This window comes from Salvia hispanica, chromosome 5, assembly GCF_023119035.1.
Source record: "Salvia hispanica cultivar TCC Black 2014 chromosome 5, UniMelb_Shisp_WGS_1.0, whole genome shotgun sequence".
Classification (NCBI taxonomy): Eukaryota; Viridiplantae; Streptophyta; class Magnoliopsida; order Lamiales; family Lamiaceae; genus Salvia; species Salvia hispanica.
In genome coordinates, this window is record NC_062969.1 from 37624954 (window position 1) to 37651306 (window position 26353).

Here is a 26353-nt window from a genome sequence, read left to right on the forward strand (position 1 = left end):
TTTAACATTCTCAATCGTGTTTGATTCATTGATATGTTTGGTCGATTCTATTGAATTTGAATTGTACATATATATAATGTTACACTCTATGTGAGTATACCGACATACCGTTATTGAGCAAGTGTCACCTTTTTTTCCACATCTTATATTACGAAGATGGAGATTTGTTTGGCCATGTTCCAATAAACCTTCACTAGGGATACTTAATTTATTAACTAAAGATTATGATTCAATTAATTAATACCGTGATCGGGCAAATTCGGTTTTAGGGTGACTTGGGAAAAAAATTCAATTTTGTGTTTAGAGAGAAAAAATACCAATACCATTGACGTATTTTATTTAAAATTAAAAATATAATAAAAGTTGAGCACGCCAATAGCCAGAATATAAATAAAAAAATTTCTCATTCGGCAAACTTCTTTTTTTCCAAATCACTATAAAATTGAATTTTCTTTCATTGCCAACAAACCGGTAAATACTTTTTAAAAATCTGCATTAAATTTGTATATGTAAAGAATTTGGCATTGTATTATTATAGGATGGATGAAATAAGACACTTAAAGGGACGAAAGAAGAAATATGGAGTATTACTTATACTCCATTTTGTTACCACGAAGCGTTGGATTCGCATTTCAAAAGTTAGATTAGTTTTTGGAGTTTTGTAGTAATTCACTATTTAGGCTCCACATATGTTTGGATGTTAAAATGAATACTGTACATTAATTAAGAAGGAAATATTGGCCTCACTAATCGAAATTGACGAGTGATATTATTAGAATCCACGACGATTTTGAATTTGGAATGGATGAGTCACTGATTGATCATGCTTGTCAAATTATGTACGTGTTTGATTTCTTTTAGTAAGTGTCAAGGGTCACGCTAGCTATCAGTTGATTAAAGGGGCCAATATTACAAGTAGACGTTCAAGAGTCACCTCACTCAACAAATTGAAGCACATATGTAGGAATAGGACTATTACTTAAATATCAGGCATACCAATTAGTCGACATTAATAATACAATAAATTATTCCATAATAGTGGATTAATTGAGATTGTGAAGTTGGAGAAATCAAAGGCGGTATTAAATGAATAAGCTAAGCGTGTCTGGAGGGACACATATCCCATGAAGCCAAGATGATTTTGGGGCATCATTAGTGCTACAATTTGGTAGACATGTGTAAGTCCAAGGTTGACATATCCCCTGAAGCCAAGATGATTTTGGGGCATCATTAGTGCTGCAATTTGGTAGACATGTGTAAGTCCAAGGTTGTCACTGCTTCCCTTCCACATTATTTCATCACCACGCAACCCTTTGCATTTTGCCCCACTTCCCAACTCCTGTCTCTCGCGCCAAAACCAATTCACATTCATAAACCCATTCCCAACTTCAATTACTATTCATTGCACGAAATAATATTCCTTCCGTTCACCATTTAAAGTACTCCTACTCAATAAGCAATACGAAGTACTTTTTGACTCGCAAGAGTTTCAAAAAATTATTTGACTTCTACACAGAATATGCTCAATTTATCATTTTAGTTTGTCCCACAAAACATTACTCCTACTCAATAAGCAATATGAAGTACTTTTTTTGCAAAGTATCCTTGTACATTTTTATTCCATCATTATAATTTATTTACAACAAATCCAAAAGTAACCATTATCTACTTACAAATGTACCTCTATAATAAAAGTGAGATCTATTATCCATGAAAAGCCACCACTATTTACTTGTTAAAACTCAATCCTATAAAGAGAGTAGTACACTCTCTTATCTGACAAAGTGTACTCCCTCCGTTTCATAGAAGTGGAGTTATTTTGTCATTTTGATATGTTCCATTAGTAAACTCATTTCTCTTTTTAAGTAAAAATCAACATATTTCTTCTCACTGCTATGGTCACTAGACTCACTACTATGAAATGGAGGGAGACATGTTTTTAAACGAAAAGAAAAATACACTTTTACAGTAGTACGATTGGGAAATTCCTTAAGATTAACAATACTCTAATTCCGTGGCATAAGATGTCAGCAGCTAGGCACAGTATTACCATTAACCAATATCAAAGATAGTTTCTTTAACTAAAAAGGGGGGCAAACAATGTAAGGCATGCGGTTTTGGCTGATTTCATCCACGACAATAGACACCCTTTCATTCTGAAGTACTTGGATCACGGCGCATAGACACCAAGAAGAGCATGGTGGATAGCAGCAGAATAGCACTAACGTATGTACTCGGTTATTTCTGGACAAGTTTCTTCAAAACTGATTCTGCTCGCTGCTCAAATTTTGGCAACGCCCAGTCATGTTGGACAATGTCCAGATTATCTTTCTCTGCACCCAAACTCTGATCCAACAAGAAAAATATGGAGCTATCAAAACAAACATTCGTGATGACAGAATTTATTAAAAAAAAAGACAGACACCACTTCTAATTTCCCCCCAGAAACAGCATAACATTGTCGCTTTTTTAATATCTAATTATCTATATATAAGAATGGATATTTTTAACAATGACTCATTATAAGGTGTCAAGTTCTACAATGGTCTTGAACCTATTGACAAATTGGTTCTTTTGCCAAATTGACAGATGAATGTTTGGTCAGTGAGCTTTTCAAAAGTTAGGCACTCACTAAACAATGACCACATCTACAAGAAAATCATGCTGATGTAGGGCTGCTTGAGTGTCAATAATTGAAACACTGATGAAAATTATAAATTATAGTAATACTTTATTCGCATTCCAAATGGAGAGATCCTTATAAACATATACTCCCTCAGTCCCAACGAAAATGACCCCTTTCTTGGCCGACACAAGATTTTATGTAGTGTAGTTTTGTGTGTTAAGTGGAGAGATAGTATTGTCTCCATTTTTAGAAATATGTCATCTTCATTGGGACAGAGAAAGTAGTTGTGAACCGGCTAAATTATTGAACCCAGTAAAAGTTGATCAAATGCTGAAAACTTAAAAAACCCTAAATATTTACATATTGAAGAATATACTTGAGCACCCATAAAATTGAGAATACAAATTAGTTACTCATCAATTCCTCAAGAAACCATTATTCAAAGTAGAACAAAAAAACCTCTTTGGAATAAAAATTAACTTTTTCCCCCTCCACAGCCACCCCCAAAATAAATCAGAAAAGAACATGTGAGCATATCATACCCACTTTATTGACTTCGGGAAAATGGTTTCATATAACCTAAACGTGTTTATTGGAGACTAAATAAGCTGTTCTTGTTCATAAAAGCATATATGAAGGGGGGAAGGATAGAATGCATAGCCTTACCCTGGTTGGGTCAAATCCAAATCCACCCATTTGCATCATGCGCTGTGTATCATCAGTTGCTGGTGAAGATCAAGTACTCATGTTAGTTTCCTAATAAAAAATAGTCTATAGATATATATCTGGTTGGTTCTATGATTGCTCTAGTGTTGTTTCAAACTAAGATACAATATTGAGGATTGGCAAAAGGTCAAGAATACTGACCATTGTCTTCTCCAAGAATAAGACTAAAGAGACCCCTTAGCCCAAAAAGATTTAGAAAATACCTGCCAAGAGAAAGATGTTAATCACTTACTTTATACATCAGCTACAATCACAAATTCAATCAATAGAAACTGTGGTTGTGAATTTGTGATATGATTTTTTTTCATGACATGAGTAGGGAGAATACCAGGAACGACTGCTGACGTAACTAACATCGACAGTGCTCAAGTCTATGCCATTTTGCAGCATTGCCCTGAATCTCTGAGTAAGAGGAAATGGGATCTTTGCTGCGAAAACAAGATGTGCACCATTTATGCCAGGCTAGCTAGGTTATAAATAATTCAATACCAAAATTCCACCATTGACACATGATATTTGAGTTTAGTAGTCGGACACAAAAATCAATATGAAGTGTTCATAATTCTCCACATGGAAAGTATCTCCGGTTGTGCAACATTCACAAAATCTAAGGAATGAATGAAAGAAAAAGGAAAAAAAGACACACCTGCTACAAATCCAGAGAAGAAAAAGTTGACCCATGCAAACGTAAGCGTCTGTTCAACAGAAAAGGCAAGCACGTCAGTAAAGACAGATCTTGTACAAAATACAAGTATCACCGCAAAGAAACAAGCAGAATCTTCACCTGTGGAATAATCATCGAGAGATTTTTTTTCATCATATCCATAGCCATGTTTGGGTCTGAAAACATCTGTGCCTGTGGGTTCTGAGCTTGACCCTTGGGTACATGTAATAATCCATTCTCCTGCAATTTGAAGTCCAATATTTAATCATAAGAAAAACTACATCTTAAGTCAATCAAGGTTGGCGCATCAGACAATAAGTGCATAAACATAAAAGGCTATATAGAAGATGTATGATAATTGATAAGTAACAAGTTTTTGGATAAACATGGATTCAGTGGTTGGTTCTCATGGTGAATGTTCTTGGAAGGCACATGAAAGGAAAAAAGAGGAATTCAATTGTTACCGTTTAAGCCTTTTAAAAGGGAAGACCAGTTGTTTTTATATGGAGTACATTAAATCAGCTGTCACAAAAAGTCTTTAAAGTCATCTATGAATGCCAATGGCAGTAGATTTCACAAGAGCTCCCTGACAATTTCTTAGTCAGGTCAAGCATAAATATTTACCATAGCAAAGTTCAGATTCTAGCAACAAAAATTAATACTCCTATCAACCTACATACTTTTTGTTTGAGTTGGAGATGGAGGATTGAGATTTTCATTGAGCTCTCATAGGAATTAGGAGGGGAAGGGGAGGAATACTACAACAAAGCTACAAGGCTGGTTGTTTAACTTAAGTCTCTTTGTTTAGTGATCAAAGTAGTCATATTTGTTCTTATCATCTTCATGGAAATTTTAGCTGAGACCTAGAAAAGAATAACGACAATTCCGGTAATAAGTTTCAATACATGTGTACTCATTAATTACCAAACCACAAGCACATACAATGAAAATTGTAAACAAATTCTGTCACCTCATTGCTGTAGTAGTGCTTACGAGCACGGAACGACTTGGCAGGGATGAAATTAGCAGCAGCCCTAAGATTCCTCGCCCTAATTATCACTTGCCTGTAACCGGAAAAACAATCAGAAAACTTCAATAGCTGGTCACAAGCTTTTGACATCGACTAGCAATTATAGAAAAAAAGAAGAAATAAAAGTTTCGAGATACCCTTCTTTGACGATTTTGAGATCGGGAACTTGATCGGAACGCATGAGCTTAGATACGAAGTAACGGAGGACGCCGATGAGCACCATCACCACCGATAATGGTATCAACACCCAGTCTCTGATCGCCGTATCTAGCACCAAATCTTCCGCCATTGTTTATCTCGGAAGGTTTCGGATTCGGCAAACTCAACTCTCTAAACTTCTACCAGAACTCGACGAGATCACTTCAAAAAGTTAAAATTCTTAAATCTTTAGTTTCCGATTTCCAGTAATGGGCCCAATGAAATCGCACTCCACTGTTGGGCTTAGCCTTTAATTTATACTCATCCCGTTTCCTAGCCACTCTTTTCTATACTAAGTTTAAAACTACTCCCTCCATTCTTAATAATTTTTACCAATTACTTTACACGATTTTTAAGAAATACTAATTAAAAGTGAGTGGAAAAAGTTAGTAGTACGTGATCCTATTTTATATATTAATTTTATACTAATAAAATATGGGATTCACTGCTAAAAATAAAAATTAAAGGTGACAAATTTTTAAGGACAGACAAAAATAGAAATAAGTAAAAAAAATTCAGAAACGGAAGAAGTAGATATTAAGGTGGTGTTCGGTTTCCATGATAAAATAATACCAAGATACAATTTAGGATTGAGTTGTAAGATTATTTTAGTCATAGGGGATTAGCTATGACTAATTATCTCATGATTAATCATCTAGGATTGAATTGTGAGGTTGAATTTCATGAACCAAACACACTACAAATTTAATCCCGGATACAATCTTGCAAAACGAACACCACCTAGGTGTGTTGAGAAAGAATAAAATTGAAAAATTAATAAAATATAGAGTATAAAGTAAGAGTAGAATGAAGTTGAAAAGAAAATTTGAGTTAATTATTACCATATATGGAAATATTCAACTATAAAATAACTTTTTAAAACGGAAAAATGACTCAGCTATGAAAGAACGGAGATGCATAACTAATCAAATTTTGGTGGAAATGTGGTCGTCGAGGTTAAGTAGGGACCTAACAGGTCGAATGGAACATCGACTTGGAAAATGGAAAGATTTGTACAAGTTTCTTGTTGTAAGTGAATGCAACGAAACGACCCGAAAACAATATTTTCCCATCACTAAATTTAAAGTAATACTCCCTCCGTCTAGAGGTGCCCACGGTTTCAGAACCGCTGGTTCCGATTTTGGAAATTGTCGAACCGGAACCGAAACGCGAAGGTGTTTCGCGCATACAGTTCCGGTTCCAAAACCGCCGGTTTCAGTTTCGGCCTCGGTTCCGAACAGGCGGTTTTCGATGATTTTTTTATGGTTTTTCACGGTTCCAAACCGTCGATTTTTTGCGGGGCTTGGTTTCACGATTTTTCGGCTATTTTTCGCAGTGCCGGCAGGGTTTCGGTTCAAAATTTTTTGAACCTGAACCGAACCACGGTTCAAAAATCGACGATTTCGGTTCGGATAAATTCTCACGATTTCGGTTCAAAACTGTAACCGGCGGTTACGGTTACGGTTTCGGTTTTAACAGCCGGTTCGGTAAACCTGGGCACGTCTACCTCCGTCCCATAGGAATATGTCATATTTCTTTTTTCATCCGTGTCGTAGAAATAGTCCATATCCATTTATAGCAAATTATTTTCTTCCTATTTTACTTTATCGTTTAATTATTTATGGGCTCCACCATCCATTACACAATTTCAGCTACTTTTTCTCATTCTCTTCATGTAAATCCTAAATGACATAATTCTATGAGACGGTGAGAGTAAAAACTACTGCTACGGGCGTCTGAAAAATAGAGAATTTTGCTTGTCGTCCATTTATATCTTTCCTTTCCTACAATGTTTCAATTATTTATAATTCAATTTGAAATTGTATTTTCTTTTGCATATGTGTAGCTAGTACTATAATTCAGTTATCTATTTGCATTTATATCAAATAGGAAATAAGACAAGAAGGAGATAAGGAGAAGACACAGAAAATAGACGAGAGAGAAACTTGCTATTGACATAAGAGCATTCACAATAGGGGCGACGATCGGTGCCCCCATCAGTGCCTATTTCGGGGAGCTGTTGGATAGCGCTCGGCGTGCGCCACTGGGGCGGGCATATCCGGACAAAGATGGAGACTCGATCGACGCTCTATTGCGTGCGCCGATCTCATTTTCAATTTTTTTTTAAAAAAAAATAGTTTTTAATGTTTTTTTCTCCAATTTAATTCGTTTTTGTTGTTCTCTCCATCAATTAAAATAGCTAGGGAACGACTCAAAAACTATCTTTTGGCGGTTGGAGGCATTTTTAAGAGGAAGAAAGAGGCTTGGAGTCAATTTTTTAGTGGAAGGAGAACAAGGTTGAGGCTAATCATTCCATAATCTTGCTCATATAGTTGTTGTCCACTGTGAGTGTCTTGATTTTAGGAGTTACTCCTAGTTAGTTAGGGGAGCTTGTAAATATAAATCCATGATTATGTTTTGATCGACTTTCATATTTTCGTTCTTAATAATGTGTTTATTTCAATCCGTGTTAGGTTTTGCTAGCAAATTTAATCCGTTTGTGGCCCTAACTTCAATGTCTCTTTAACTTGGAGTAGAAAGCTAACATAGATAAGGAATCATATGGCTAAAACTGACCAGGGGATAGTTTGGAGTGGCTCTTGGGTGTTGAATGTACGTAGAAGCCAACTTTGAGATTACTATGCGTCTTGTAGGAGCAAGTGGCTGGTGAGTAGAGCCTAGGAGACGTGATCAACTTATCTTAGGTGTAAAATTCCACGATCAGTGACTAGCTTCGTGAGAACGTAAAATCAGTACAATCCTGATAAATAAATTAATTAGACCTTAGAATTCACGTGAACAAGTGACCCGAAACAAGCTAGGAATAGTCTTCCTCTTTATCGTGATTCCCTTGCATTTCGATTTCTCGATTCGTCCTTCACTCGCCTCAGATCAATAATCCAAAATCAAACAAATTTACTACTTTTTGGTTAGATTTTGTAGCTTTAGCAATTAGTCTCCTCGCTGTGGATTCGACACCTTTTACACTGTATTGGACATCTGTATATTCTTAGAAGTAATATCTTTAGGGATTTATTACTTGTTTTGTCAACCTAATTTGCACCCTGAAAATCACAACAGTATTTTGGTTCGAAAAAAGTCTCCAAATGTGTAAAAGCCCTTCCGACGATATTATATCAATGTCTAGCGATGATTGGTAATATTTTTCAAAATAGGAATGCAGATGATATTAGTTCAATATCTAGAGATAAAAAAAATGCGTTTCTCTCTAAATTATTAGAATATTGTTGAACTTATATTTAGAACTCTCTAGTTTTTGGTAGTGTCGGTTATTAACTTTGACTTAGTTTCCTATATATAGACACTAGGTCATTTTGTGTTAAGTGTGTATAAAAGAAGTGTAAGTATGAAGAGTGAAGCGAAGTGAGTGAGATGTGTACTCATCTAGATAGAGGTGTGTCTTTGGGTTTAGCAATCCATGTGGCTAGGTTGTAATACCCACTCACAAAACGAAACCATCACCAATAATGGGGAGTTTGAATCATCCCCTAGGATTTAGCAATCCATGGGACTAGGGTATAGTACCACCACATGGGACTAGGGCAATCCATGGGGCTAGGGTATAGTACCATCACATGCATTGAATTAAAGTGCAGCTTATAACCCCTCATAATGTTTGGCGGAAGTTGAATCCATACCCTTTGGGTTTAGTAATCCATGGGGCTAGGTTGTAATACCCACTCACAAAACAAAACCATCACCAAGCGTGGGGAGTTTGAATCATCCCCTAGGGTTTAACAGTCCATTTTGTGGAGGTTTCCCTAGCCATCCTAATCAAGAAGATAAAGCTATAGTGACTACAAATTAACATAATCAAAGTGACAAATAAAGAATAAAAGTATTTATTTATCTTGGAATGGGAGAGAGAGATGAATGTCTACTGGGTGAGAATATATATAGCATAAATGATTCCAAGAATGTAATAAAAAAGCGTCAATAATTTCACCAAAATGAAATATAAATATAGTAGTAATTGTATACTATCAAATTAAAGAAAAGAAAATTAATTAGAAAGAGAAATAGAAGTACCTCATAGCCAAACTTGAAGAAAACACCTAGGGGAGGAAAACACCTAGTGGAGGAAGAAGAATAGCCACGATAATATTGATGAAAGTTGTTGTTCCCATTTTTCTTTTCTCTCTCTCTTTTTTTTAAAAAATTTCCAATAAAAAGAAGATAGGAATGTAGAAATGTTTAGAAGAAAAGTGAGAATGGGGAGGAAGTTACAAATGGATTTAAAGATTCCTCATGCGACTTTTTTAAACCTCAACATCTTTATAAGAGCCTCCCACTTAATCACATATAACTATATAAAACCTCCCACTCCCTCCACTTAATCCACTTTAATAGCTTTAAATTATATACATTTAATTTAATATAATTTTTTAAATTAAATGGCAATCTTGTAAATTTCTCCAAAACTCCTCTTTTATATATTGTATAGATAGATTTAACAAACGCCCTTTCTCCTCCAAATTTCTATTTGTAGAATTATCCAAAGCTCTCGTCTTCCTATCCTCTAAATTGCTTCCAAATTTTCAATCTTGATTTCCTTTTGATGATATTTCTTACCAAGTTCATTCTTCTCCTTTGATGATTTATATGTATTTCTTTCTTTTCACTATTATGTTTCTCTACGCTTGAGGCACTGCCATAGGGTCGAAAAGGATAGATTTGAAAAATGGATCAAATTTCCTGACCTTTCGATATTTAAGATTGTATTCATTGACCTTTCGAATATAGAATCGGGCATGCAGATTTTTCAGAATAAGAGATTTCTGTTTTTTTGTTAATTCATAAATATTATGAGTGAAATAATAAGAAAAAAAGGAGTATTAAGAGAGAAAAAAAACAAAAATTCTCTAATTTTGAAAAATTCACATGCTCTGTTCCCATATTCTGAAAAATCGACGAATTTAATTCTAAATTTCAAAAGGTCAGCGACTTTGATCTTTTTTTTTTCTGAAATCTCTCGTCGGGAATGAACCTTCGGGTTGTCGCGAACTAATTAAAATTATTTTCCAACAGCATTCATGGACCGACTCGGGGTCGACCGTTCCCACTTGGGTCTTTCGTTGCCACTGTGTCATGTATTTGGTGTATCGTATACACTGTTGTTGAGTTTAATAAAATCTCTATGTGTTGTTATAATCAATCCTGGAATAACATTGATATCCACTTCTTGGATGTTAGATCACAACAAAATCAATCAAGAAGGCTTCGTTGTTTGTGAGCACCCGCATCGCTGTCTCGATGTGGGCTCGGTCTCGTCTCGGCGAGACAAGACAGCATCGAAACGGCGATGCGGGTACTCCGTCTTGTCCCATCTTGTCCCTGTCCCTCCGCGGAGAGGAATCTGGCGAGCTCCCGTTCGTCCGTGACGTCCACTCGCCGCCCCGCGAGTGGGCGTCGTTTATATCCGTTTAAAAAAAAAATGTTTTTTTTTCTAAATTCTGAAAAAAATCGGGAAAAAAAAATAAATTTCCCCAAAAATATTAGCCGTTTTTTTCAATATTTAAATTTTTTTTCTATTTTTAAGCCCCCTATCACTTCTATAAATATCAAATCATTCCCACAAATTATCCACCATAAAAAAATCTCTATTCTCACTCAAACACTCTACATTCTTCATCTCAAACATTTTTCGTATTTTTTGATGTTATTATTTTCGTGGTTTTTAATTATTTTATGAATTATTAGTATTAGTTTAATATTTCAATGAAATATTAGTTGAATTTGTTGGAAATAAAAATAAAAAATGAAATTGAACGAATAGTTAAAGGATGAGATGATTAAGAGATGGAGGGTTGTAGGTGTTTTCTCTTAGTTAAGAGATGGGATAAAAAGTGCAGTGGGACCCATGAATAGTGAAGGGATGAGACGGTATTGAGACATAGACGTGGATGGCCTGAGAAAAAGATATCTCCTTTGCCATGAAAGTAAGTTGCAGGGAACTGTGTACGAGGAGGTTGGAGAGGAAGTGATCTAAATAGTTATGTCGCGGTTTTCTTGCACGCAGGATTTTAAGGTTTCATATTTAGTTCGATTTAATTTTCTTAAATCTATACAATATATAAAAGGAGAGTTTTGGGAGGTTTTGAATAATCATTTTATGCTGAGGGATGTAAATGCAATTAATATAAAATTCAAAAACTAATTCTAATAAATATATAATCCTACTTAGTTGGTTTCCCACGTTTAGTGGAGATTAGTTTTAGTTTCCCCATATTTCATATACACGTGAGTGAGTAGGAGGTTAGCAAAGATAATTTGATTCAATTTTTTTGAATTGCAATTAGGAGATTCACTGATTTTTGAATTGACAAAATATACTCTGCTTTGCTTTGCCTCTTCTAAACATGGATGGCCGTCGCCGTGATTTCTTCAAAATTCTACCATCGGAAATCACCACACACATCCTCTCTCGCCTCCCCGATCTCCGCACCGTTTCAATCAGCAAATGCAACAACTTTCATCGACATTATCGTGGCTATTCTTCTTCCTCCACTCGGTGTTTTCCTCAAGTTTGGCTATGGGGTACTTCTATTTCTCTTTCTAATTAATATTCTTTTCTTTAATTTGATAGTATACAATTACTACTATATTTATATTTGATTTTAATGAAATTAACAGGTTGAGTTTTGGATTTGCTTCTTATTGACGCTTCTTTTGGTTACATTCATGGAATCATTTATGCTACATATATTCTCACACAGTAGACATATTCACCTCCTTCTCCTATTCCCAGGTAAATAAATACTTTTATTATCTATTTGCCATTTTGATTGATGTTAATTTGTAGTCACTATAGCTTTATCTTCTTGATTTGGATGGCTAGGGAAGCCTCCACAAAATTATGTGGTGTGAATTGTTCGATTGTGTACTTTCATGGGTCTCATACATCTTATGCTTTGCTCTACGGATGATCGTTTTAATACATATTGATTATTGATTTTGTTCTTTATTTTATTGTAGTTTTAGGTGAGGCAGGCGGAAGTTCTGTTGAAGAGTGACAAATTGTGAATGATTGAAGGTTTTAGTTTATAATGATGACATTGATTTTAATTTTAAAGTTAATGTAGTGTATAAAGAAGTTTAAAAATGATGAGCAATTATCCATTGTATTTAATTCTTTATTGTGATAGATTTTTATCTTCCTATTCCATGATTTATTGTTTAAATATTATATTATGTGATTTGTATCAAATTTATTATGCTTCAATGTTGATTTGTATAGATTTTTTATTTTCGTATAACTAAAATTGTTATACATATTGTTCATTGTTAATATTGATTCTAATTTGTTTAATTAATTTAAAATTTAAAATTTAAAATTAATTTTTTAAAAATATATTGATCTGTGGCGTGATACTAGTAGTTTCATTTGAAAACGCACTTCATTATCTACCGGCACCGCAACGATGGATTTGATTGGATGGTTGTATTAATGATGTTTTTGATTATTTTCTATTAAGCAAAAACAAATTCAATCAATAAGACATCATTAAAGAAGCAGAAATCTTCAACACATAAAAAATGTTGATCAATAGAATTTTTCCTTACAATGTGTACTTCTCGATTTTGTATCTCACAAAATTGTTTTGTTATGACTAATACTTGGGAAACAAAAATATAATATGAGGAAGATTATTTTGAAACATGTACTACCAGTCTACCACTTTTATTCAATCACTGACTCATCTAATGTTGGTGGCTATTTCCAATGTCGATTAACGTTGCAAATTGGGATATGAGTTATCCTCAATTTTTTGCAAGAGAAACGAATGGAAATTGGACTCTTAACCTGCTCGTACTCACATAACAGCAGCCCGTTATGGCGTATACGAACACAAATCATTTGTAAGGAATAAAATGTGAAAGGAAGAAGAGAAGCACCTGTCTAACGAACTCCCAACCGATTCCACATCAGATAGTTACGGTGGAAGTTACAAATTACTACAACTGAACTGAATGGAGGGTGGAATGAAGAGCAGCTGAAAGCTTAAGGAAAAATGATAAATATTAAATAGGATCAATTCAACATATACATTCATTCATGAAACTGTACAAGTACGTGAGCCTGAGAGCGATCGCGTGGTCATCGTGTTGAATGTATAGTATCCTACATTGTTATCATTTCTACAGTTATCATATAATTTCCGAAAAAAGATTGCAACAAGCGCTTGCAGCTCAAACCCAACAGCTACTCCGACTTTGATCCAGCGACGCCTTCACCTTCTTCTTTCACTTTCACAACAAGAAGAGAAAGAGAAGGGACTTGGCGGCGAGCAGAAGGCAGCAACGGCAACAGAACAACGTGCACCACATCAATGGCTCCACGACAACTTTCTGCCTGCCCTACACATTACAGCGGTGAGAAGGGAACAAGCAAGGCAGGCACACAACAAGCTTTGCTTGATCAACACAAAAACTGCAAAGATCAGTCTCTCTTTCTTTCTCACTCTCACATTTTTATGGTATTAAACTATGCATTTAAAATTACAACCTTCATTTTAAATCCAAATTCTCAGTTCCATGGTCAAATTTTAAGGCATAAATCAGCATTTCCGTATAACTTAATCCTGTGTCAAAATCAATAAAACTTTAATTAAAAATTACTAACAATTTATTTTGCCTTGTTTTGGAAAGAGGCTTGATAAATTATGCAGCAGCATGCGAAAGGCAAAGATAGCCCGCCACCAGCTGACAAGATACTATGCTTGCACTCCACCTTCAACCTTTATTCCCTACTCTCTCTCTCTCTCTTTCTCTCTCTCTCAAATATAAAGAGCCAACTTCCACGCGTGATGTTTAGATGGCCTCAACTTCAGTTCCCTCCACCTTACGTTTCTGCACAAATTCCACTCCATTTCTCCCTGCACCCAACATTGCTCATGAATCTGGCCTAACAATCAAGCTGTGGCGCCATGCAAATTTCTCACTCAATATTTCACAACCAATACATTTCCCTAACCTTTTCACCAAAACAACCCACGCGGCGGCGGTGGCCTGCTGCACCAACGATGACACGGGGCCTCGAGAGGACTACAGAGCTCTTGAAACAGTGCTCAAGCTCTACGAAGCGATCAAAAATAAAAATGTTAATCAAGTCTCAGATATAATATCAGAAGAATGCTCGTGCATTTCCAACTTTGTTTCCGCCTTCCAACCTTATCTTGGTAAGAAGGTACATTTGTTCAAATAAACTCTGATTTTCAAATGTCTTCATCAAAATAAATTGCAAAAAATGATACTAATATATGTTTTTCCATGTCACTCAGCAAGTCATGGTTTTCTTCTCATCTCTAATGAAATACTTGGGGAATAACATTGAAATCGTGGTGCAAAAGACATCGGATGAAGGGATGGTGGTTGGTGTATCCTGGAAACTAGGTAGCTCCTCTTTCTTTTACAACCATCCTTGTTTATAATAGCAGTTCCTCACCTTCTCTGGCGTCTTCTCTTTCTTCAGAGTGGAATAAGGCACCCTTGCGTCTCGGGAAAGGTTTCAGCTTCTATACATGCCATGTTTACCACGGAAAGGTGATGATAAGGCAAGTCATTGGTCATAAACTTACACAAGCCTCATATCTTAATGATATTCCTTGGACAGGAACTGATAACTCTTGTTTATCTAGGAATGTGGAGATGTTCCTGGAGCCTATACTTCACATGGAGCCACTAAGACTGGTAAGAATCTGGAATCAAGCAAGAGTAGGTCATCAGCCGATTGATTAATCATATCTTTAGGTCATGTTTTGTTTTTATGATTGGGCAGGAACTGATAACTCTGGTGATGGCTGCCATAGACAAGCTTAATCCCCAGTTAAGGTTGAAGAAGAGGGCCAGAAAAGCAGTAATCATCTTGTTCACCCTTCTCTTCCTGGCTGCACTTGTACGTTCATTCAAATAACAGACCACGTCACCAACAACCCCATGCTTCTGCATTTATAATTTAGTATAGCATCTCATTTTGTATACCGGTAAGTCCTCTTAAAACTAAAATTCATCGCAAGAAAAGAAGGCATTAGAATTTAGAACTGGTTGGATAAACATGTGTGATACAAGGGGCATTTGAACACCAGCAGCGGTCAAGTGGGAAAGAAGGCAAATAGATTAACACCATCCTAAACAAGCTACAGCAGCATAATTACAAAACATTATAGCCTACATTCAGGAACCAAGTCGCACTACAACTATAGTCGCTACCTGTGAGTGATTCCATACATCTAAACATTAGACAAATCAAAAGAAACTAGGATTACATCTCCGTTTGGCAGCATCAGTCATGTCATCATAAACAACTAGCAAACTACAGCATCAACAGACCTGCAAAAGTAGAACAAAATTGGTGGTCAATCGTTGTGCTATCGTAACTCAATGGTGTTATTTCCTAGTGAATTCCATCAAGTAAAATCAAAAGTTCTAAGCTGCTATCGTGTTGTTACTGTTCTTTTATTCAACATCCTGCTCACCGTTAGACACACCTCTTATGCTCAAAATATATCATAAAGAAGTTATCATCATAATATTGCTTCAACCAGCACAAGTAGCAGAATCACATAATCTGGAAAATCAAGAACACTGCTATGCCACCAGTTGCTACAATACGAGGACAATAGCTTTTTGATTTAAGTAGAAAAACAACTGGTGAAAAAACAGAACCACATCAGATCTAATGAACTCCACCATCTCTCGTTTAGTCATCAGATTTCCCCTTTATAAAGGGCTTATCCATCTATCTGATTAGGGATAGGGTGATCTCATCTCGAGTGAGCTACTAGCACTTTAAAGAATTGCAACAATATCTATATACTAGTATATATTAACGGACAGAGGAGGATTAGAGCCGAATGCAACAAGATCATCTCAACCAATTAGATTCAATTACTACTTAATAGCTTTCTACTATAAATCATATGGCAACATGCAAACTAGAAAAGGAAAGGGTGGAGAGAGAAGAGAAAAAAGTAGTCTTAGAAGAGCAAGGTCGTCTAAAAGAGTAACAAATGAGCAGGTACACCGATAAAAAATGTAGAAGCCTAGTTCTATGTGTTGTACGTGCACCAAAGACAACTTACTGCTTACCATTCACACAAAAGAAACATTAACACTGCTTAAGTAAATGATGGCGCAAAAGCATCTCCTGAATTCCCAAAGCAGAAATGCTTTCACACCCCAAAAGCTCCTGAAGCTTCGCATCACAGTGAATAACCATAGAACTCAGTGGATCCTATGAAAAAGAATCAAGGTCAAGAAAATCTTGTAATGGCGATCTTTAGTAACAAACCCATTATGGTACCTAACGTTTAGACAATATTTCAGGGAAATTTCAGACTATCCCAACATAGTGCATACCCAAAAATGTCCCAACATTTCAAACATAACATTTGGTACCTCATGTTTAGACAGTATCACTAAAATGTCATGAACAGTTTCTTGAGACAGAAAATCTACGTGTCAAATTTAATTTGAAGTTAGAAATTGGATTGGCATTCAAGGATTGCAAGGCACTTAGGCCTCCAGCATCACACATTGATTTTCCAAGAGCAAAAAATGAGGTTCAGGGCCTTTTGACATTTGTGACACTTTCAAATCATTAGGTATCAAAATGCTGCATCTTAATTGTTGGGACATTTTCAGGAAAACGCTTAAATGTTGGGGACAAAACAGACAGGCTGGAGAGAAAGAATATTAGTAGATAAACTAGACATACCACATCAGATAAACAAACATGCGTAGCATACATTAATAGTACCTCAAGTTTGTTAGATTTTATGTACTCCCAGACACGACCCAAAGCCTCCGACTGAAGCATCACTTTTTCTCCAGTTCCAAAAAATTTAGCTAGTTCACCAGATATCACCACAGGAAGAAGACTGGGATCGGACTTTTGCTTTGTAGAATCATCTTCAACTTTTGATTTCTTGGCTTGAACAGGTTCTTCTGCAAGAAGTTAACGATTACTGTAATAAATAGAGTATTTATTAATAAAATTATATTAGAGATGTGGCCCCAAGTTCCATGTTCGTACTCATTGGTTCAAGTCTCAAAATGTGTTTTGCCAACAGCTTATTCATCTTGAACATGTCAGTGCAGTCTGTCTCAAAAACCAATCGCAAAGCATCATCACATATAATCTTTCTCTTGTTCTCTGGATCCTGAAGATTATGTTTCCTAATATACACCCACAGCTGCTTTACTATCTGTATCGACAACAAAGCAATTTGTAATGCATCATGCATAGCTTAGACAGACAAATATAGTATGATGTGATCCCAAAACAAGATAAACTGCTAGCTCGTGCGATCCAAACCTCCGTCCTTGGCAATTCTGGCTGCCCAACAATCGCTTGTAGTTTAGGTGAAACACCACACAATTTGTTTAGGCCTCCCGGACCACCCCTTCTTTTGGTTCCTGAAGGGGCTCTACAAAGAAAGTATATTGATTACATTACATTTAAAAGTTGATCACAAATTTCTCAAGAAATAGATGCCAAACATCAAGTTTCTTGAAATGGAAGTGCCAAAGCAGGGAAATAACACAACTGAGAATCATTTTTGCATGTTGACAACTACTAATTTGCATGTTTCATAGGCGACAAAACTAAGCACTGTTTCAATACATAATGCGTTAACAGCTTGAAAACTGTAATTTACAAAAAAACATTTTTATGCGTGTGATTATATTAAGAATAACGCTTAGTCAAAGAACAAACCCCAATTTCAACCCCCATCAACAAACACTGATAGTGACGTTAAATTGTAAGTCTACGAGCAGATGCACCGAAAAATCTACTAGGATCTTAAAAAAGGCTACTAATTTATACATTTTCCACAAAATCCACACTCGCCAAAATAAAGCAACTCATGATTCATGCGTAATGCAACACTTACTTAACCAAAAAGCGAATTATTTTAGAGACAATAACCAGAAAGGAAATGCATTACCTTCCTTTCGGCGTATCAGCCGCCGCATTCTCTTCTTTCGGAGGGCGCGAAGGCTGCGGTGGCTGAGTGTAGGCAGGGTCAGCTTGCTGGTGGAGTGCGAAATGAGGAGGTTGGTGAAATGGCTGAGGAATGAGGTAGTGGGGTTGAGGGGGCAGCTGGTCTTTGGGAACGGGGTTGGAGCGGAGGAGGAATGTGATCTGATCTCTTATGAACTCGGCTTTGTGAGCGAGGCTCAACCCTAGCTTGGCCTCCAGGCGTTGCACGACGCCGTTTAGAGAAGTCACGGCGTTGGGGTCTGACTGACGGAGAACTGTCTCCACGGCCTGCGCTATCTCCTGGTCCGTCACCATGGCTACACTATATACTCTCTTCTTCTCACTCTCTCAAACGGCTCTTCCCTCCCTCTCTTGACTCTTCTCCCTCTCTCTCTCTCTCTCTACACGGATGCAGTGGGCAGTGAGTGAGGTGTTTTTTGTAAAAAGAGGAAAGGAAATAATATTCAAAGCAGAAAAGAAAAGGGAGGTTGAGTGAAACAAAAGCGTCTTGTTTTTCGCCAAATGACCATTTTGACCTGCCCTTTTTAAGATGGTTGGGTTTGTTCAACAACCAAAATCCGAAATGGTTTACCTTTTTTATGGGCCCAGCCTGGCCCATGAGAAACATATGGCCCGCAGTTGCAACCCGAGAACTCACAAGGGGCAATGGCACAAATTCTGACTCTTCCTTCAGTAATCTCTGGCTTTTACCACTTCAACTCACAGGCAACGCCAGGTTTTCTTGCCTCTTCTCCACGTTTGATTTTTTTAGCACATACTAACTGTGGATTCATTCGCAAAGATGGATTGGAATAGTTTGGTACATGTATGAATTGATATGCGAAATGTGGATTCATTTTCCCCTTAATTTGGGTAAAGTTATTGGATAAGCCGTAATGTATAGATTTAACATGTTATTTGGAATTGAATAAGAAAACGCTGCTTCCTGAGCTATGATTTTAAGGCGGATAATGCATCAGGATCCAAGGGGGATATTTGGTTTTTGGCTCATTGATGAGCTACGGCATCATTGCTTCTCTATAGATACATCACTTTAGGAGCTGTGGGAATGAAATAAGAGCATGGGAGAAGACATAGGTAATCCCTCTGTCCCATAGTCGATGTCATACTTTCCTTTTTAATTTGTCCCACAAAAGATGTCATATTTCTTTTTTTGGAAAAAGTTCTCTCTCACATTTATATAAATATATTATTCTCTTTCCACTTAACACATAAAACACCTCCTAAAATTTCGTGTCAATTCTCAAATGTGAATTCTACTATGAGATAGAGAGAGTACCCTTCAATGTTGTAGTAATTTTTGTTTTTATATTTATATTTATCAATACAACAATGTGATTAATCTTGATGAATTGGACAAAAAAGATGATCTCTATGATTTTATTTATTTATTTAAATTTGAAGGACTAGCGATCGACATCTGATCAAATTGATGAGGCTACAAAGTACTCTCTCTGTCTGCGAATAGGAATTCCGTTTTTTCATTTTAGTCCGTCCACAAATAGGAGTCCCAGTTCACTTTTACTATAAATGGTAATATGGTCCCACCTTCTAGTAACTCATTCCACTCACATTTCATTTAAAACTAATATATATAAGTGAGACCCCTATTCCACTAATTTTTTTCCACTCACTTAATATTTTTTAAAACTCGTGCACCCATAAATGAGACTCCTAATGGCGGACCGGGGAGAATATAAGATATGGGGAAGATTAAGAAAACCACTTTTTAATTTTTATACAACCTTAGCTTACGGCCAGCACCTGTGCACCTTCAGTAACTTTTCATTTTTCATATGACATCAAAGTGATGGAACATGCAAACAGTTTAGTAGCTCATTGAGAATATTCAGGAATGGAAATTGATGGATACGGAGAAAAAAATGAGAAAATAAAAAAGAGGAGAGTGAGAGAACTTACTTAGATTGGCTGGAATGCCGAAATTTAGGCTGTAGGCAGATGTTTTTTAGTATCAAGAGATATGAGATGGTACCAAATTGTGTGCCAGAAACAGGTGATATAATTTTTCTTTTTCTAAAATCACGTGTCATCCCACAAGTGTAATATCTTTTGTGGAATGAAGGGAGTATATGACAAGGATTGTATCTGTAGATAACATGACGTATTTATTGTATATGTAGTTAACATGATCGTAGTTGGTATGGATTGTAAATGTAGTTACATTGTTGTATTATATATGTAATTGATATGGATTGTATATGTTTTAATATAACCTGTATTCGTAGTTACATGCTGATGGACATGGATTATGCTTATTGTTAACATGATTTGTGTGTGCATTTCATGGATTATGCTTGCTATTAACATGGTGTATGCACTATATTCACATAGTTTATGCTTGCTCATGTGACTAATATGGTTTGTGTGGTCGGTTAACATGGAATATGTTTGTTATTAACATTATTAAAAAATTGCGGTTTCAGACGTCGTACAATGCTTTTCATGGATTACATGGTGTGTGTATGCATTTACTCATGGAATATGCTTGCTTTTCACATGTGTGTGTCTCACGACTGCAGTTATCTAAGGGTAGTATAACCCGGGGAAACCGTGACTAAGGAGGGATTATAAGAAGCGGGGATAGAGATTAGGGGAAATTAAAATCAAGACATAACGAGACACACAAATTATAATAATATAGGAAATTACTTATAACAAAATATACTCGATCGTGGGGACTCGAGGAACTGTTCTTACAAGTTCAACTCATCAGAAATTAGAAATTTAAAATAAGCGCGGCCTTATTAACGGCACAACGGAAGCAAAAGAGTGCGGTTCATGAGTGGAGATATGAACCTCCGAGAGTTTTATTCTTATATAGCTACTAGCCTGCCCTCCACGATCAACTTGCACATTTAAAAATATATGCAGGACTGAGTACAAAGGTACTCAGTGAACACATTCCCGAAAGATACACATATACATTTGAAAATATTGTCAAGTCATCATCACAGTAACACTCATGGGTTTTATTGAAAAGACCTGAGCTTACAAAAAATATTCACATTGAGCTCATTTTCCTGTACTTAGCCATATCTGATCATCTTGTGCCGTTGAGATAGTGTTCTCATACGGTCACCTTTTCTGCCAAACATGCCAGAGGTATCCTTGTGCCGGAAAGGTGGCCACCTTCCACGGTCACCTTCTTTGCCGTCCGTTCACAGTCAGAGGTATCCCGTGTACACTAGTCCGAGCGGGGACACCACCCTCACTGGGACCCGAATTCGACTTATATATCATCATTCATAATTCACTTGGCCTTAGTTAACAGATAGACATCATACACAAAGCATTAATGGCAAGACAACATCTTTAAAAATCACGAACATGTTTCGAGTTTTCATAAAATATAATTTTGTATTTTTAGTATAAGAAAGCTTACCTCGATCGTTGAGTTTCCTTAACTTAGAATCTTTCGTTGCGACTTTACTTGTAAAGGCGACCTTTTGAAACTATCACAATAGGAAAGTAGTACTAATTTAGTCTTAAAACTACTCTAATTAAACTAGAAAACATGTCTCAAAGCTCAATTTCTTTCACTATGATCATAATTATTATTAGTGCTATTACCTTTAAGAATATTTTTCTAAAAGCTTATATTATTAACTACTGTCTCCTTTGCTATTCCCGTGTTCCGACGGAATGGCATTCTACACCTTACTAAAATTCATACAAAATTATATTAACTTATTTATCTTACTAAATCATTTTAGTTTAGGCCAAAAGTAATTAAATTCGAGTTTGGGCCATTTCTCAAATTATTTCAGCCTAACTAAAATTTCCACAACCTAGCCCACTTTCTTTCACCAAATTAAAAAGAATCCAACTCTAATCAAATTAATGGCCAAACATTAATTAGTAAAAAAGATAAGCCCATTTTTAAAACTAAATTAGTCCATATACTACCTCCCACCTATCGTCTCTCTCTTCCTCTCACTAAATCAGCCCCTCTCTTCCCAAAATCACGAAATTAGGCCCCTCCTCTGATTCAGACTTTCAGTCGTCTATGATACAGGAATATCTTCAAGAATATTGCTCATATCTTATTAATTATTTAGCTATCTTATCTCTCTAGCATATTTATTTCTTGTTCAGTAAGTTAAGTTTATTTCTCTCATTAAGTTAGAATACTCTTATTATAAATAGGAGACCTTGTTATTTTATTCAACGAATGAACATATCAGAATTATCTTATTTTTATTGTTTCTTTCATTCCTGCAATTTATTTTCTTGCTCAAAATCCTAGTTGAACGATAATTGGCTGCTCGACGGGATTCTCCCTGCGAACGAACCAATATCTTCTCCGCGATCTCTCGCAATTATCCCCCGATACGAGTTTATTCGTATCATTTGGTGCTTTCATTAGTTCTCATCCTCCAATTACTGTCATGATGTTTACTCAACTATGTCGATTGTCAGTCCAGACAGCCAGTTTACACAGATTGGCAGCAACTGACCACCCAAACACTCAATTATGTGGAGTGGCAGCAGCCGTATCAATCCAACACTGCCTGATAAGTCGTATTCTAAGCCTTGGTTACTGGTCAGTATGTCGTGATTGACATGTATTATCTGCAAAACAATTGCTTAAGTGTGCAGGATAAAGGGGTCCAAGTTATACAGTTCGGACGACGCAGGTGAAAAAGAGCGCTAGAAGGGTGCAATACTGACCAGGATGCATGCTAAAGAGAAGGCTCGAGATGGAGAAGAAGGATAGCTAGGATGATCATAAACAAGGGCAGAAAAGTCAAATTGCGAAGGAAGTCTCCTAAAAGCAAGGACAAGCCTCCCTATAAAAGAAGCCACTTGGAGAGAGAGAAAGAGTTCTGAGTTCAAAAGTCCAACCACTACACTTAGTGAAAATTTTCTCTAGAAGATCAGTTCCTTCAGCATTGTCCAGTTCTTCTCGTTCCTCGCCACAGCTATGGTCACCTGGAGTCCAGAAGTCCACTGGAGAGTCATCATCATATCGTTTCAGCCAGTTTGTCGTCGTAGTACAACAGTTTCATCGCCCGGAGTGGCATAAACAATCTTTAATCGCTTTCCTAGTTTAAAGTTTACTTGTTTTCTTCGTTGGATCTGTTGCAAACATTAATTCTTGTTGCCTTTTGAAGTATTCGTGAAGATCCGAACGTTTTTAATTATGAAGTTTCTATTTCGCATGTCTCCTTGGTTTGAAGTTGCTTCGTTCTGCCTAGGAAAGTTAGATCTAGTTGTAGCTTTTAATTTCTAAGTGTTGCGCATGTTCTCGTTGAGTAATCTAGATCTGGAGTTGCTGATTGAAGTTGAAGTTATGTTTCAGTTTAAGTTTTCGTGCATGAGTTTCATAATTTGCGTTGTCATCACCACCTTGCATGTTAGCCAGTAGGAGTAATCTGCAGTTTAGCCGTTCATCTTAATTTTAAGCTTTTATTCGATGGATTTGGAGTTTTAATTTTGTTGATCTGATTTCATCCATGGAGTTTGAATTCATGTAATTTTTGTTGATACTTGTTGAAGAAGAAAACATCACCATCTACTTTTGCTTTGGACCATTTTACTTTTTAGTTACTTTTTGCTTTTGTCTTTTACTTTTCAGTTGTATCATCCAGACCTGTCAGAGTAGCCACCCAGCCACCAAATATATCATGCTTTCTAGTTTCCTCATTTAGTAACTGTCTACTTTCCACATGTCTCTGAGATACCTTGTTCCCTATTTCCACGAACACAACCACATGTCGGTCACTTTCACGCCCACTAATCAGTAGAGTACAATTTTTAAATTCCGTCTAGGTACAATCTCAACCCGAAGCGTGGTAGCTAAACAAAACCACCCGGGAGTATCACCACAGTTATCCAAACGTGTCCATCCTTGTGGGATTCGACCCTTACCTACACTATACTAGCCAGTAGAAGTGGATTGAGGAATTTGTTTGATGCGCCAGGTTACGGTTGTCGTGCCAACGACTCAGCTAGGTTGGGATTTTTATGATAGATCAGTTGGACGCACTCCCTTTAATTAACACGAACCCCTAACATGTGTAGAAAAACCAAAGAAAGCATCAAAATAGCGTCGTTGCCGGGGATGGATGGCGTTCATATATGTTATTGTGTGTGATATTTTGGTGTATATATTGTTTATAATTTTTCCTTTTATATATTTATAGATTATTTTTTACTCCTAATGAATTTGTAACAACAGACAGTTTTGCACAATGGCTTTTCATATTTTGCATTAAATTAGGTTTCAGCAATGCAATGAATGATTTTTTTAAGGGAAGTTCAAAGATTACGAAAAAAGGAAATGAAAAGGTTTTGAAAGATGTCATGACACACTATTTGAACTATAAATATGGAGTATGACATATGGATACCATAATTCGAAGTGGAGGCACACCCGTCAAAAGGGTGACGTGGAATGTGCTGCATAATGCTTTGGAGCGGTTTGTCACGACGCAGCAGTTAGTAACGGTGCAACACGTTCATACCACTTACCCACTTCTTGTAACTGATTGTTTAGTGCATAGCTAGACCTGTTCTAGATTCTATATATATCTCTGTAAAGATTTGGATAATTCATCGAATGAAAAACAAATTATCTCTATTAAGCTTTGTTATGGCTTATTTTCCATATTTCAATTTCTACTCATTTTCTCACAATCCGAACATCACACAATCCACAAGAATCTAGAGATGGCCTTCGAGGAAAGTACTAGACCAGCCATGAAAAGGATTGGTTAGACGTCAGATACCTCTTTCCATCGGCTGAAACAGAAATAAGAGCGATGATCGGAACCGGCGAGCCCCGTTAAGTCCTAAAATTTCGTGTATTTAAGTTGAAATTATTTTATATAATTATATTTTTATTTTTATTTTTATTTTTAATGCCATTGGAATCCATTTTGAACAATATAGTATGGAAGAGTCTTAAAATTTGTGACAATAAAGAATAATAGACATTTTGCTTACTCAATATGAATAAAAGTAAAACATTAAAAGAGAAGTTATAGGTATTTTTTGTGTAAATAGACTAATTTATATTTAATAATATTGTAAAAATAAAATAGAAGACGGCTACAATTTAGAACCGGTAAACTAAACAACAATTTTTTATAAAATAGATGAGTAAAGTAAGAAAGGTGCAGTGTAATTTATGAATTAATGAAGAGAGACTAAAATAAGAGAGAGAAAAAAGTATTGAAAGTGTTATTTCTATTTTTGGAAATGTTTTATTTTTAATTAGACAATCCAAAAGGGAAAATGTTTCATTTTTAATGAAACAGATAGAGTACTTTAATCAAATGTATTATTTTAGATGTATAATATACTTATAGGGGAGTGTTAGGGTGCCACCACCTATTAAAATAACACCATACCACTATTCCTAGTCAATCATTTGTACACGTGGATGAATAATAAGCTGTCACGTGACAAAAAATATTTAAAAAAAAAACTAAAAAAGACGGCCAACAATATGATGTACACTATACATCAATTTTTCTTGGCCAGCAATATCCAACACATTATACAGTAATCTATAGATTGTTATGTAGCGTTTATAATATTGTTATATATGTGGTGTCACGGTGTCACTTTAAAAGCTGTTGTAATTTTAACACAAACCTATACTTATAATTTTAGATCCACGTAATGATATGGTTTCTTAGATTAAATAAATATTTCATATTTTGAGAAAAATAAAAATGTACATAGCACGGGGTGATACTAGTTAAGAGCACTCCCAATGGTGCCGGCTAAAAGTCGGCGTTTTTTCGCCGTCTATCGCCGAGTTTTCGCCGACCAATGGGAGAGGTCGGCGATAATTCGGCGATTTTTCCTCCCGTTTTATCGCCAACCGGCAAAAAATCGCCGGATTATCGCCGAATTATCGCCGACCACTGTGGGCGATAATTCGGCGATAAATATATTTTTTGTTTTTTTTTTTAATTTCCCCCTATAAATACTCCCCATCCTCATCCCTTTTCTCTCTTCATTCTCTCCTCATCCTCATCCCTTTCTCTCTTCATTCTCTCCTCATCCTCATCCCTTTCTCTCTTCATTTATTTTCTCTCTCTCCATCTA

General features: G+C 36.1%; 3 protein-coding genes and 1 pseudogene across 3 annotated transcripts; 1 reads left to right on the top strand and 3 right to left on the bottom strand.

The window, feature by feature from the left end:
• Positions 1-1912: 1912 nt before the first annotated feature.
• Positions 1913-5457, bottom strand: LOC125186796 (ER membrane protein complex subunit 3-like). The gene is made up of 8 exons (XM_048083237.1): positions 5184-5457; positions 4987-5080; positions 4137-4256; positions 3999-4047; positions 3681-3780; positions 3494-3555; positions 3293-3351; positions 1913-2346 (listed from the first exon to the last, which is right to left on the bottom strand). The coding sequence occupies exons 1-8, from the start codon at positions 5333-5335 to the stop codon at positions 2239-2241; spliced, it is 744 nt and encodes a 247-aa protein (XP_047939194.1). The 5' UTR covers positions 5336-5457; the 3' UTR covers positions 1913-2238.
• Positions 5458-9142: 3685 nt separating this feature from the next.
• Positions 9143-9392, bottom strand: LOC125187370 (annotated as a pseudogene).
• A 4688-nt stretch (positions 9393-14080) lies between these two features.
• Positions 14081-15701, top strand: LOC125189974. The gene is made up of 5 exons (XM_048087182.1): positions 14081-14452; positions 14547-14658; positions 14738-14819; positions 14904-14955; positions 15044-15701. The coding sequence occupies exons 1-5, from the start codon at positions 14081-14083 to the stop codon at positions 15176-15178; spliced, it is 753 nt and encodes a 250-aa protein (XP_047943139.1). The 3' UTR covers positions 15179-15701.
• On the bottom strand, positions 15357-18680 carry LOC125187275. The gene is made up of 6 exons (XM_048083830.1): positions 18216-18680; positions 17582-17693; positions 17300-17471; positions 17024-17211; positions 16354-16498; positions 15357-15594 (listed from the first exon to the last, which is right to left on the bottom strand). The coding sequence occupies exons 1-5, from the start codon at positions 18563-18565 to the stop codon at positions 16373-16375; spliced, it is 948 nt and encodes a 315-aa protein (XP_047939787.1). The 5' UTR covers positions 18566-18680; the 3' UTR covers positions 15357-15594; positions 16354-16372.
• Positions 18681-26353: the final 7673 nt, after the last annotated feature.

What these genes read in the sequence shown, in the direction of transcription:
- LOC125186796 (XM_048083237.1), bottom strand. Translation starts at nt 5,335, where the DNA reads ATGGCGGAAGATTTGGTGCTAGATACGGCGATCAGAGACTGGGTGTTG. An exon ending in CTCAAAATCGTCAAAGAAGG is followed by an intron (nt 5,081 to 5,183) that starts GTATCTCGAAAC and finishes TTCCGGTTACAG; the next exon opens with GCAAGTGATAATTAGGGCGA. An exon ending in AGCACTACTACAGCAATGAG is followed by an intron (nt 4,257 to 4,986) that starts GTGACAGAATTT and finishes TTCAAATTGCAG; the next exon opens with GAGAATGGATTATTACATGT.
- LOC125187275 (XM_048083830.1), bottom strand. Translation starts at nt 18,565, where the DNA reads ATGGTGACGGACCAGGAGATAGCGCAGGCCGTGGAGACAGTTCTCCGT. An exon ending in GCTGATACGCCGAAAGGAAG is followed by an intron (nt 17,694 to 18,215) that starts GTAATGCATTTC and finishes CTTTCTTTGTAG; the next exon opens with AGCCCCTTCAGGAACCAAAA. An exon ending in CAGAATTGCCAAGGACGGAG is followed by an intron (nt 17,472 to 17,581) that starts GTTTGGATCGCA and finishes TTGTCGATACAG; the next exon opens with ATAGTAAAGCAGCTGTGGGT.
- LOC125189974 (XM_048087182.1), top strand. Translation starts at nt 14,081, where the DNA reads ATGGCCTCAACTTCAGTTCCCTCCACCTTACGTTTCTGCACAAATTCC. An exon ending in TGGTGTATCCTGGAAACTAG is followed by an intron (nt 14,659 to 14,737) that starts GTAGCTCCTCTT and finishes CTCTTTCTTCAG; the next exon opens with AGTGGAATAAGGCACCCTTG. An exon ending in ACATGGAGCCACTAAGACTG is followed by an intron (nt 14,956 to 15,043) that starts GTAAGAATCTGG and finishes ATGATTGGGCAG; the next exon opens with GAACTGATAACTCTGGTGAT.